This window comes from Mandrillus leucophaeus, unplaced genomic scaffold, assembly GCF_000951045.1.
Source record: "Mandrillus leucophaeus isolate KB7577 unplaced genomic scaffold, Mleu.le_1.0 Scaffold6, whole genome shotgun sequence".
Taxonomy (NCBI): Eukaryota; Metazoa; Chordata; class Mammalia; order Primates; family Cercopithecidae; genus Mandrillus; species Mandrillus leucophaeus.
The window spans coordinates 2,978,382-2,992,560 of NW_012106474.1; the positions used below are offsets into that span (position 1 = coordinate 2,978,382).

General features: G+C 44.8%; 1 protein-coding gene across 1 annotated transcript in view; it reads right to left on the reverse strand.

Moving 5' to 3' along the window:
* Positions 1-14,179, reverse strand: part of SMOC2 (SPARC related modular calcium binding 2) — a 255,415-nt gene that overhangs the window by 136,091 nt on the left and 105,145 nt on the right. Inside the window, exons 5-7 of the mRNA XM_011999604.1 lie at positions 9,235-9,282; positions 5,830-5,880; positions 3,469-3,543 (exon numbers count right to left, since the gene is read on the reverse strand). Coding sequence (XP_011854994.1) covers positions 3,469-3,543; positions 5,830-5,880; positions 9,235-9,282 — 174 coding nt within the window. The remainder of the gene's footprint in view (positions 1-3,468; positions 3,544-5,829; positions 5,881-9,234; positions 9,283-14,179) is intronic.

Below are 14,179 nucleotides of genomic sequence, written 5' to 3' on the forward strand. Positions count from 1 at the left end.
TATGCTCCAAAGCATATGGACCGCATCTTCCTAGTGTACACATAGGCATTTAGATGCATGGCAACCATATTCTATGTCTGCGGTAACAAAAGTCACATTACATTATTTTCATACAAATTCATGGGGAAAAATACTACTTTTAACTGATATAAAGAAATAAGAGAGAAACAAAAAGCAATGCATTTTCAGTTTGGCCCTTTTGTATAAAAGAACATGAAAAAGTACTGACAAGCTAGGCAAATTTTTTAAAATACCCAAATAATTGTCAAAAATTATTTACATTTTCTCAAATGAATGTGTCTACATGTACCAAAGATGATTATAAGTAAAAGTATATTTTAAAAGTAAAAATTAAGTATAAATGACACTCTTCTGATATTTGAAATGTCAAAAACAGTGGTCACTATATATATCCTATGATTGCTTATCATTTCATTGTTAAAACTTAATAAATTAAATATTATTTTTAATGTCCTAAAATACCAACTAGGTGTTTCTTCAGCCCCTCAGAAAGAACGTGTAGCTGGAAGACTGGTATTAAACACAAACAGAGTCCAGTAGCTTCATGCCCTGTGCCTGTAAGTCAACTCAATGCCATCTTTCATGCTCCACTCATCTCGGCTGACTTAAATCAAATTATAGTGTGGGGTAACTTCTGTAAACTGGAATTTCCTAAAACATTATTTTCAGTCCCACTAAATACCAAAAGCCTGCTCCGTTTTTACTGGTTAATTATAATTGGCAGGTCACTTGAAGTCTTGGAAATCTGCAAGTGGCAAGTGAGAGGTGAGACACAGAAATGTTCTTCTTCCACAAGCTTACATGGACCTTAATCTGCCAAAGCCTGAAATGGTTACATTGGCTTAAAAAAAAATGTGTATTTCCTAGCCTGGCACAGTGGCTCACGCCTATAATCTCAGCACTTTGGGAGACTGAGGCAGGCAGATCACTTGAGGCCAGGAGTTTGAGACCAGCCTGGCCAACATGGTTAAACCTCGTCTCTATTAGAACTACAAAAATTAGCCAGGCTTGGTGGTGGGTGCCTGTAGTCCCAGCTACTCAGGAGGCTGAGACAGGAGAATTGCTTGAACCCAGGAGGTGGAGGTTGCAGTGAGCCAAGATTGCACTGCTGTACTCCAGCCTGGGTGACAGAACAAGACTTCCTCTCAAAATAAATAAATTAAAATAAAATAAAATAAAATAATGTATATTTCCTGTAAAATCATTTACAAGAATTTTACATTTGTTTTTCAAATTAAGTTTAGGTGCTAACATATTTATTCTCAAATGGTTTTCAAGATCTACCAGTGTATTAGTCCATTTTCATCCTGCTATAAAGAACTCCTCAAGACGGGGCAATTTATAAAGGAAAGAGGTTTAATGGACTCACAGTTCAGCATGGCTGGGGAGGTCTCAGGAAACTTACCATCACGCAGAAGGTGAAGGGGAAGCGAGGCACCTTCATCACAAGCCAGCAGGAAGGAGAAGTGCCCAGCGAAGGGGTTAGAGCCCCTTATAAAACCATCAGATCTCGTGAGAACTCACTCACTATCACGAGAACAGCATGGGGGAAACCGCCCTCATGACTCAATTATCTTCACCTGGTCTCTCCATTGGCAGGTGCAGAGTATAGGGATTACAATTCAAAATAAGATTTGGGTGGGGACAAAATGCCCAACCACATCAACCAGTAAACCTGAAACATATAGTGTTTTAATTAATCTCTCATATACAAATTGGTATGAAACAGAAATAAATCAAATAAAATAGCTTTTTAAAGTGGGGTGACAAAATTGAACAAAACCCAGTGTCAAAAGTGCATGAGACATGTAAAGGGATTAATATCTCCATACAATAGGAAAAACTCATCTATAACAAGCATTTCTGAGAAAAATGTTATAAATAGGTGTTAAATGTTTCTGCCATGTGTGCCTGTAGACGGTGGCGGGGGGCCTTTGGGGTGCGCCCTTCCTCATCTCAGCCCAGAAGGGTAAAGTAACAAGAAGGTAACAGCTAAGACTCTGGGGCTGGAGGCAGTGATTTAAGAGCATCATGGGGCAGAAATCACACACTGAACCTGTGCCAGCTCATTTGGCATTGCGCCACGTGAGCTTTTCAGGTGAAAATCAGTGGACAGGCCCACCATAGACTTGCCATGGGGTTCTGAGGTGGCTGCTGGCTTAAGGGGACTCAGGCACTTCCCTCAAGGGTCCTTTTTAGGTTGGGTCTATAAGAGGCATAGGTGGGTGAAGAGAGAATTGAACCACTCTTAGTATCCTGAACTGTAATAAACCTTTTGATTTATTTTGTAAGCAGAAGAATATATGGATGCATAACCACAGATAAAGTTTTAATGCATAAGCAGCCTCTGTGAACGTTTGCAATTTTTTTCACCCAAAGCTGATCGTAGAAAATCCAAGCTGTTACTAACGCCGTATTTCCTCAGCAGCTGAACTACTTTAAACCTACACGGCTGCTTCCCTTCAGTAAGAATCTGTGAAATCCTCATTTGAAAAGGCAATGAGAAACACACATGCAATCAACTGAGAGCCTAAATGAAAATTACAGAACAGACCCTTTTCCATGAAAACAGTCAAAATCATTAACCAAAGATGAAGCAACCCATTACTGGTCTTCCAAATGTCAAAATAGTCGGCTTTAAAAGGTGAACGTTCTCTCAAACACTGTTTTAGAGCAAACAAAATGCACACCATTTGGAGGATTTTAAACTAAATTAGCAAAAGTCTTTTAACATCTCTGAAATCAGGCCAGAAGCAAATTTATAATTATTTACTTATTAACAAACATCTCCAATTTATACCTAAAGCTATAGTTTGTTTGCCATCTACAGAGAAATCTGTTAAAGACTTTAGAAAATTTAATTTGCAAATGCCAAATGTTAAAATATATGCTGGTGATCAAATAATAGGAATTATTTTCATGACTGAGTAACCAGGTGAAAATATTTACAGCTGACCCTTGAACAACAGGTTTCTGACGTCATGGGTCCACAGTTACAAGGATGTTTCCTTCGCCTCGGCCACTCTGAGACAGCAGGGCCAGCCCCTCCTCTTCTTCCTCCTCCTCACCCCACTCATCATGAAGACGATGAAGAGGACAAAGACCTTTATGATGATCCACTTCCACGTAACCAATAGTAAATATATTTTCTGTTCCTTATGATTTTTAATAACATTTTCTCTATTTTTGTAAGAATACAATATATAATACATATAACATACAAAACATGTGTTAACCAACTGTATTATTGGTAAGGCTGCCAGTCTACAATAGGCTATCATTTTGGGGGGCAGTTGAAAGTTATCCTCAGATGTTTGTGCCAGGTCTGCACCCCTCACCCCGTGTTGTTCAAGGGTCAACAGTACAAAACACTTAACTCCAAAAAAACCATCATTTTCTACATCTATTAAATCCCTCCTTACAAAGTGATATCAGGCAGCGTCTTACCTGAATTCTTATTGGTTTTGTTCTGCCGACTTTTAACCTGTTCAGTCCAAAGGGTAGGGTAACGTGATGCAATATCTACGAACCAAAATGAAATGATAAGCATTTTTAATTCATCATGAACGCACGATGTTCCTTAGTTACATAGTGCAGCAAGCAGTCCGAAAGCCAAAGTAAATCAATATAACACACGTTGTACATTTGTCAAGAAATAGTTACAATGATTATATGCATGAGACAAAAGGAAACCATAATACACGTTTAAAATATTTTTGGCATTCTTCTCTTTATCCAAAAGTATAGTTAAAAGCTCTTTGGGTCTAGACAGAATTCACTTTAAAAGAATCAGATTTTAGAAAAATACCCAAATGTACAAAAAGATATCCTTGTGTAGTTAAAATGGCTATTCACACAACATACAACATTTTCACTCAGTTGAAAGGCTCAATACAAAATGCAATATGTGAAATATAACTTTTGCTTGAAACTTTTTAGGAACACCCCTTTTGTAGTAATCTTGTTTAACAAATAAAATTGAATGGGCCGGGCGTGGTGGCTCACACCTGTAATCCCAGCACTTTGGGAGGCTGAGGCGGGTGGATCACCTGAGGTCAGGTGTTCAAGACCAGCCTGGCCAACATGGTGAAACTCCATCTCTAGTAATAATACAAAAAAAAAAAAATTAGCCAGGCGTGGTGGCGGGTGCCTGTAGTCCCAGCTACTCCTGAGGCTGAGGCAGGAGAATTGCTTGAGCCCGGGAGATGGAGGTTGCAGCAAGCTGAGATTGCATCATTGTACTCCAGCAGCCTGGGCAACAAGAGCGAAACTCCGTTACAAAAAAAAAAAAAAAAAAGGAATATAGTGCAGGTCACTGTTAGTGCGTGAGAGCACAGACCCTGAAGACGACGTCTGGGTCTGAATGCCATTTGCCATTTACACCCAGATGGACTTGGGTCAATTGCCACAGGGTTCTCATCTGCGGAAGGGCATTCAGAAGGCCCAGGGACTCACAGCAGCAGGGCCCACATTGTGTAGCACGTAGGGCCATGCAGCATTAGTCACCATTATTATTATTTGCAAAGCATAATGCAGTCCTACACTTTAATGTTTTGTTAATTTATACAGTGTATTCCTTACACTTTGTCTTTTAACCCTGGTCCCCTTTGACTTGGTAATTTTTGTTAGTAAATACCTAAGACAATGTATTAAAGGTAAAAACAGGAAATCTATCCTTGTTATGACCACTTGTAAAGATGTGATATGTAAACAGGGAAAATGGCCATACATTTTATATTATCCAAACTGTAAAATTTCAACTTAGAAATGTGTATTTAACAAAACCCTCATGAGAATGCGACATGGCGATATCGGAAAACTCCTCGCTCCAAAGACATCAGGAAAAACAGTGGGTGCCCTCATAAGGCTGGACACGGCCACACGCAGTCCATTTCTGCTTGTGAGTTTGCTCTCTTATCCCTGTCTAACATCATGATGTTTAGATACACATTTACCCAGTGAAATTATGTCTACAGCCAAGCAATTCACATTCCCAGCATCTCACAGTTACTTCACGGGTGTGTGGTTAGGAAATGTTTACTATGCCATCCATTGCCATTTCGTCATTAAGTATATTCCTCGTGCTATGGGCTGGATGTGTGGGATGCCATCCATTGTCATTTCATCATTAACTAGATTCCTTGTGCCGTACGCTGGATGTGTGGACTTGTCCATCCCACATAACTGCAGCTTTGCAGCCTCTGACCTCATCTCTCTATTTTCTCCATCCTATCCTACCCTTGGTGACAAACTTTCGGCTTGCTGTTTCCTTCTTCTCACTGTTGGGGTTTTGTTTGTTTTTGTGTGTGTGTTTTTGTGTGTGTGTGTGTGTTTTTTTTTTTGTTTTTTTTTTTGAGACGGAGTCTCGCTCTGTCGCCCAGGCTGGAGTGCAGTGGCCAGATCTCAGCTCACTGCAAGCTCTGCCTCCCGGGTTCATGCCATTCTCCTGCCTCAGCCTCCCGAGGAGCTGGGACCACAGGCGCTGCCACCTCGCCCGGCTAGTTTTTTGTATTTTTAGTAGAGACGGGGTTTCACCGTGTTAGCCAGGATGATCTCGATCTCCTGACCTCGTGATCCACCCGTCTCGGCCTCCCAAAGTGCTGGGATTACAGGCTTGAGCCACCGCGTTTGTTTGTTTTTTAATAGATTCCACATATAAGTGAGATCCTGTGGTCATTTCTGTGTCTGGCATGTTACACTCCTTACTGAATGCAGCTCTAACAGGATGACTCGCCCCACTTCCCAGCTCCGCGCCATCCCTCGCGCTCCTCCCCAACCCAAACTGTACAATCCCCGCCCCCGGCTCACCTTCTTCATCTCCTTGAGGCTGAGTCTCCAACGCCGGAGCCGCGGCATCATCTGAATTCAGAACGGAAAAGATTTGCAAGGAGACTACAATTATGAGAGTAAGTTAAGTAAGTGTGCATGCGGGTGGATGCTGAGGACTTCCACTCAGTCCCCACAGATCAACCATAACGCAACCCCACACAGACCCGACCGGACACTGCCTGCGGCCTCCACGCCCACTCTCGAGTCAGCTGCTATTTAAAATGCTCCAGGCTAGACACTGACCTAACTTCCACGTGGAAAACATCCGATCAGTTCTAAACTCTCAGAGCCAATCACAGGCCATAGGGCAGATGAGGAAGGAATCAAAATAATTAAGAGTAAAGAAAGTCTAGCCCTGGGAAAGAGAAGTCATAAATTCGGGCCACCGGAGGTTACAGAAGAGGGCTTGGCGGGGACTGGGGTGGGGTTGAGCAGAGCCATGTCCCCTTAACACGCCCTCTGTTTTCCCCAAGAGAAAGGCAAGGGCTGGAGAATTCTGGACCCCCTTCTACACCTCTGGCCCTCCCTCTCTCCACTGCTGCGGTGGAATAATCTAAGCGAGGATCTGAGGGGCGCATGGGGTGGAGGGGACAGGGCGAAAGTTATCAGCGAATGGAGGAAAGGGCGGGCTGGGGTGTCACAGGCCCCTGCACCACTCATGGACTCGCATTTCCCAAGTGGAGAATCTGTCTTTGATTAATTGACACACACACGTTGGGTTCCCTGGTAAAGTAAGAGGTTTTAAATGGCTCAGAGACCTGGCAGGATGGCAGGCCCGTGAGCCAGGAGTCCTCCTCCAGACACTCAGGGCCCCACCCGGGAAGCAATCACAGGGCACTGTGGTGCTCTCAGGATCAAACTTTTTTTTTTTTCACCTGAAGCTTGCTTATATCATTTTGTTAAATGGTAACTTTTGGACTGAAATACAGGAAAAAGTGGCAAAGATGAGGTCCAGCCATAAGACTTATGTAGATAACTAAATCACGAACTTCCCAGTGGTCTAAAGAATAAAGTTTGTCATAAGACTTTATTTTAGGGGAAAAATCAAAACAGATTTTCAAAAAATTTTAACATTGAGCAATCTCTCGAAAACAGTTTGCTAGCTATCAAAATACTGACAAAAATGTAACATCAGTTATTTGAAATATCCAAGTCTAACACTGATAATAACAATAAACTAGGAATATTTTGTGGTTGAATATTTTACAATCTTCTTCCAAGAAAATAAAACAAAATGGGAAACATATTTTAAACACAAGAACATACAAAAAGTCTTAAAATAACATATTTGAAATTTTTTGGAATGAGGACAATCAAATACATTATTACTGTTGTGTGTTTTTGCTGAGGCCTCACCAAGTCACCACTCTGAGGCCACCAGCCCATTCCCCAGTCACTGGGGCCAGGCCAGTCTGAAAGCTCAGCCTGAATGGCAAGCAGGGAGGGCAGGTGTGGTCTGGGTACAGGGTGACTAACAGGCCCACTGTCCATTCCTCCTCTCAGCCCTGATTCTGGGCACCAGAGGCTGTTCCCCTTCCTGCCCTGTCCACGCTTCCCCCTCAGCACGGTCATCATAGGCCCTACTCCATGCCCCCATCCCTCACAGACGGGGTGGCTCTGTCTCAACAGAACAAGGCCATTGGTGGCTGCTGAAGTCAGCCTTACAGAAATAAAACAAAAATCTCGAGCTGTGCAGTTTTTATTTTCCCTCTATCAGAGTCTGTGAAGTGTCTCGTCTTATTTGTGTCTGGAAACCAGCTCTGTTGCTTAACCCAGGTATCCCCTCTGCGTATTCAGGCCTAAAGTGGGGGGCCTGTTCTTTCCTTAACTCACTTTCATGCCCGTGTACTAATTCCTCTAGATTTTTTTTTACAGTGGGTACAATAAATATCATAATAAACAGGATTAGGAAATGGCCTCTGAAAGAAGATGATCCTTCCGTCTCCTCCTCCCTTTCCACATTTGATTAATTTTTCTAGTCATGAGATTGTCCCTTCCTTTCTCTACAAATGTCGACATGCCCACCCCATTATCTTCTTGACTCAATTCACGCAGCTCACTATTGCTCTATGCAACTTTACCCCTTCCTTTCCAAACATAAACCCTCTCCCAACCCAGTGTCCCCATTATGCCTGTCATCATTTTTTGGCTGGAAAATGAGCTATCTTCCTTGACTGTGAGGCTTCTTCTGTCCCAGCTCACACCTGTTACATATTTCCCCTTCCAGGAAGCTGCTCCTGCCTCATTCTTGGCAGGCGCCCTCTGGACAGCCTGACATTTACTCTCATGCCAGCTTGTCCCTCCAACATGTCTGTGTCTTAGTAATACAGAACTCTTTTTGCATAGGATCTTCCAGGGCAGGGACGGGCCTCACCACAGTTTCCACACATGCAGAAGGGACTGGTTGAATAAAATTCCAAATTTTTTTTTTTTTTTTTTTTTTTTTGAGACAGTCTTACTCTGTCGCCCAGGTTAGAGTGCAGTGGCGCGATCTCGGCTCACTGCAACTTCCATCTCCTGGGCTCAAGCAATTCTCCTGCCTCAGCCTCCTGAGTACCTGGGATTACAAGCATGTGCCACCATGCCTGGCTAACTTTTGTATTTTTAGTAGAGATGGTGTTTCACCATGTTGGCCAGGCTGGTCTGGAACTCCTGACCTCAGGTGATCTGCCTGCCTTGGCCTGGTCTGTCTTTATATTACTTTTGTTTGTTACTGATTCACTACACTGTCATCTTGAAAACAACCTCTGACTTTAAAGGTTGATGTAAGAGAAAAGCAGAAATGTGTCCTGGTACTGAAGGGTGTTGGCCGAAGCAAGGGCGGAGAAGAGGATGGAGACTTTCCCAGGGGAGTGGTGGTGGGCACGTGACAGACCCCGAAACAGGACCCGCAGGCTGTGATATGATGCTTAAGTTTAAGGGTTTTGTTCGGCTCTTGTTTGCACCAGTCTCAGAGGCAGGGATTGCTGTGGGTAGAAAAACAGTTCCTCCTCCTCCTTGTAGGGAGGAGTTGAGGCTTCTTGATCAGGGTCCTCAATAACTGCAATGGTTTAGAATCCCACAGGGAGCCAAAACACTGAGCCTCAGCCCTCTCCACAGCCACAGACTGGGAGGCTCCAAGGGGTCCTAACAGTGTCTGCTGATGGTCCCGAAACAAGCCACAGAGCACAGGCCCAACACCAGTGATCCCAGCAGAGCACAGACCCAATGGAGCTGGTGATCGTAAGAGTGAATGGCACTTGCTGAATGAATAAAGAAGTAACTGGCTCGGCTCTCATCCTTGTCTCTAGTGGATGTTTAAACTTTAACTTGAGAAGTTATTTCACAGGATAGGTTAAATTAGATGTTGCATATCATCACAGACATTTATTCTAAGATAGTTACCTGTTTTTCCTGTGCCTTCGCGTTGCGGTAACTTTTCATTTATGGAACCTAGAGGAGGAAATTAAGGAGTGGAGTGAAATGAAATTATTTTGGACTCTTAAATGGTCATCACAAATTAAGTTACGCACATGTTTTTGCTCCATTTTGATTAATTTGCAGTGCTTTGGCATGTTCTACTTAAATTCTGCAAGCTGTCTAGTACCCTGAGGGGACACTGTCACCTAAACTTGCAGACCCAGGACTCAGCAACAAAAGATTAGTTTCTACTTCCGGTGCTAAGGGGTTGCACATGTATAGAAGACCTTAAACCCCAATATATTACAGTCTCTTCACCTGAAAAATGTCATCATAACCGTAACATACATACCCATGTCGGGAGACTGAAGTGAATTAGGTAAAAAAGGAAATGTTTTTAAAATCCTAAGACATTACACAACCAAAGATAACTAAAAACCCTGATTTCAGCTTGATTCTGATTTAGAGAGGAGAATGGTGAGGAACTACCTTTTGGTAGACTATTGAAAATCTACTAAGTAACGTGCGACCAAGTTTGAATGTTTATATGTTGCTGAAAGATGTATATTACAAACAGAAAGTGTAGTTCTTTCTCTTCCCACAGATTGACGCCGCTATACGGATCCACTTCCCCCTCATCATTAGTATACCTACTCGAGAAATAAAAACGGTTCTTCTCAGAGTTTGTTGGCAGTTGAATATTCTGTTCAGAATTGAGTTGGAATTCCCATAGCCATAGACACGCCCAGTAAAATTCCTCAGCAGAAACATTTAGGAACTTGAAATTATTTGTTTCTGTTTTCTTTTTTTCAATGTTGAATATGACAGAAATACAGACCAACATTCATATTAAAAATAGAGCTTATGACATTTTGGGGATGCTTATCTTATTTTTGGGAAATGCAATAGTAATGTGGCAGGAAATTTACAAGCAATTCATTGGATGGCAGAGAAAACGGAGGAACTTGGAGGCGCCATCCATCCTCCGGCACTCTTGGCGGATGCTGCCTCGGGGTCGCATTGCCCAGACACCCCTGAACACACGTCAGCAGTTCCCATGAAGGAACACAGTGCAGCCATCCCAAACCCTCCTCTGTGACAGGTACTCATCAGACAATGCTGACTTCAGGAAAGCAGAATGAGGATTTACACGGGAATGTTCTCAGCGGTTTCCCTGCTGGCTGCATATCTAAAAATAACTAAATAATATGCGTTTGGGAATTTGCTGTCCCCAGGGGATAAAAAGGAACATAATTCTCCTGGTTCATCTACCAAAGCCAGCCCTTCTCTCTTTCCCGGCTGTTACTGTTACCATTTGGTTACATATTACGTTGTTTCCAGGCCTTGCAACACAAGGTTTTTCTTGGTAAGAATCCCTCAGGATACAAAGCTAACCTCACTGTGTGGCCACCTCCTGAAGTTCTCAAAATCCTCCTTCCCTTGTTTCTGCCTTTTGGACCATCTCTTTACAAATCCAGATTTCTTAAAGAGCTTAAGCTTCTTAGTCATCAGTTTATTTTTATCATGTGTTCCCGAAAGAGGCAAAAAGTATTTTCTACTTTTGACGGGAAATGATCATATTTTGGTAATATTTCTGAATATTTCTGTGCAGGTTTTAATGTCATAAGGAAAATGTAAATATGCTAATAATTATAATATCCTTCATGAGAGAGTTTCTCAATTGAAATAAGAAAATATTTTTGTACTATACAGACAGAACGGTACAGACTGCAGATTCAAAATTTCATGAGGGCTGAGGTCAGAATCCAACATTTAAACATTCTATACCCTCAGGCAGCCTCTGTCTCTGAGCCAACCAGGACTGTGGCTTTCTCATCAGGCCCTTGCATTCAATCAGTGTTTACTTAAATAAATCCACACAAAAATAATTTGATCTTGTTCTTCATATGTAAGAGATAATTTTAAGACAGAACCAAGTGTCCCTGGATCACCTGCTCTGTGATTCATGACTCAAATATTTTACAAGACAGAAATTGGAGGAGATTCTGATAGTGCGTTGACTTCACCTTTTAACTACCTTGGGATGAAAAGATGACGCCCAACCTTGCTGCCCCTGCCTTCCTGCAAGATCCTGGCCTCCAGAATGGGAAAATAGCTCCACATATTTCCAGAGGCCAGCAGAGCCATGCAAACACACAAATCCAGACCCCGAGGCTGTCATTGCATTTTTCTGGAGATAAGGATTTGCTGAACTTCCAAGTGTTTATAACAAGTAAGATTGCAGGCTGTACTTGCCGAAAGGGGGCCGAGAAAGAAGGGTTGACTGATACGCACATGTCTGCAGACAGTGAACACCTTTGTGAACCCTGGGCTGGAGGCTGGACCTTAAGGATCTGCTTGCTGTTCACAGACACAAAGGGTTGCTAAGTGATCCACCTCAGCCTTGGGTTCCAAAGGACACATCTGAATTGCTCCCATTTGTGAGATCCCATCCCACCTAAATGCTATTCTAAAGGGGTGGGCTTTGTCGTGATGGGGACATGAATTTCTGGTGGAAGAAACCACAAAGTACAATGTGAGGAAACGTCTCTGCTTTAAGGGAGGAATAATAGCTATTAAGTCTTGTAGCTTAAGCGCTTGGTTCAAATCCAGCTGCTCTCAGCCTTAACAACGTGTTGCCAGAACAGCCCAGTGGAGGGAATGGTGTTTTGCTGATGGAGCCAGTGGTTTACACAAGCTCCTTCCGGACGCCCTTCACACGTGAGTGAGGAGAGGGAGGTCTGTGGCACAGACGTGAGAGGGGTGAGGGGGCGGCTCCCTGCGGGGAGTCCTCCTTCAGAGCAGTTAAACAAGCCTACGGCTCACCCCTTCTGAGAACTTCGCATCCCGGGGGCAGGTTTACAGCATCAGATGAGGGAGGCGAGAGAAAAAGAAAAGGGAACAGCAAGGGCTGCATCCTCTGGTCTAGATGGCGTCTCCGTGCTACCCGGCTTTTCTCAAGGTTCCTGCCCTCCCATCCTCTCATCGGGACAACAGGAGGGTGACAGGAAAGAGGGTGCCAATTTCTGAGGATGTGGCGCTGCAGGGAGAAGGCAGGGCGTGGGCAGCAGAACAAATGTCCCTCCGTCCTAGCTCCGTGCCCCTGGCCAGGCACCTTCACCATGCGAAACCTCTGTTTCCTCATCGGTGGGGTGGGCAGTGTGGTGAGAACCCACCAAGCACAGCTGAATGGACCTAGGAGAGCAACCCACACACAAAAGTGCACGATGAACGTTCACCAAAGATGTGCCGTGTGTGCCATCGGAAGCTGCTGCTCCACGTGCTCTGCTGGACATGCAGCTGGGGGAAAGTCCCCTCCAGAAGAGCAATGCTCCCCACTCAGACCAAGCCATGCAAAACACAGCAGCCTCTAGGAGGGCACCAACTGGCCTGCAGCCCTCAGGCCCTCGCCGCCATCACCTTACGTGCATTCATTCCTGGGCTCACCCCCTCATACACACCCGTCACGTGTCCACAGGCAAACAATGGCAGGGACGCAGCACTACACGCTTTAGTCCAATTTGGGGAGGTGGGCATTAAACAGAATTTACTCAAGCAATGTCTATTGCAACTGTGTACACAGCTGATGTCTATGTAGCTCTTACTGTGCGCCAATCCCTGCTATGTCCTTCACAGACTTGAAGTCATTTAATGTAGATGCCAGCCCTGCGAGGTGGGACTGCCACTGTGCCTGTTACACAGATGAGGAAAGTGAGACCAAAGGGGTAAGTAACTGGCCCAGGGCCACTTAGGAAGCGGCAGAGCCAGGATCCAGGCCTGCTTTTGTCGCCTTCAGGAGAGCTGGCTTTGAGCAGAAAGGCCTGTCTGAGAGAGAGTGAAGGGGTGAGTAGGCACAGGCCAGAAAAGAAGGGAGAGTCCAGGAGACCACACACAGGCTGGCAGAGAGCAGCACACAGCCCGTCCACTACCACAGGGACATGCAGCTGCTCCAGACGCTGGAAGTGCCCCCTGCAAGCCCCACCTGTTAGGAGCGTTCTGTCCCCACTGGACATGCCCACCTGGCAGGGCTCTCTCAGGCCGGAGCCTGTTGGAGATGGTATAGAGGGCCTGAGTCCGCTGTCCTGGGACCCGGACACCATGCACAGTGTCCACCTCTGTGGACTGTGAAGCTTGTGGGCTCTGGTTGGCATCAGATCCATGATTTGGTCTCAGGACCCTTCCCAGTTAGGAACAGGCCAGGGGGTGGTGAGAAGGGTGGAACAGAGTGGTGTGTGAAATGGTGCAGTGGGACAGAGCCATCTGGGCACGGGCATGGAGATACCCTTGGAGTCGGAGTTCATGAAAACCAGCCAGCCCCGTGGGGATTCTCTGTCAGAGACATCTCAAGCAGGTGCCTCTCTGGCTAGACAAGAAATGGTTTTTCACACACAGTGACTTTCATGTTTATAAATAAGTTTTAAGTTTTTTGATCTAAGGATATATAAAATCCAGGGAGGAAAGAGAGAAGCCATCTACATTTTTTGCAATCTCATGCTTCAGTCAGCGTGAAGAGCGAGAGGGGACATGCAGGTATTTTGTGTGACCGTCCAGGTCCCATCAGTGTCAGGGAGCACCAGCCACGGTTACTGAGCACTGCCCAAAGCGAAGGGAGGAAGCAGCTCCGTCCCCTGGCGGTTCTCCTGGGTTGACTGCCGGCGTCCCTGCACCACCTGGGATGGGACAACAGAAAATCTGACCCTGGGCTCATCTTTGCTGCTGAGGACATGGTCAGCAGCCCTCTCCTCTAAAGGGCCTTTTATCTGCACCAAAACACCTGCTTCTGCAGGGGTCACCCCACGCCCCCACATTTCAGCAGGGGTCACCCCAATCCCCGGATTCCAGCAGCGGTCACCCAACTCCCCAGATTCCAGCAGGGGTCCCCCCACTCCCCACATTCCAGCAGGGGTCACCCCACTCCCCACATTCCAGC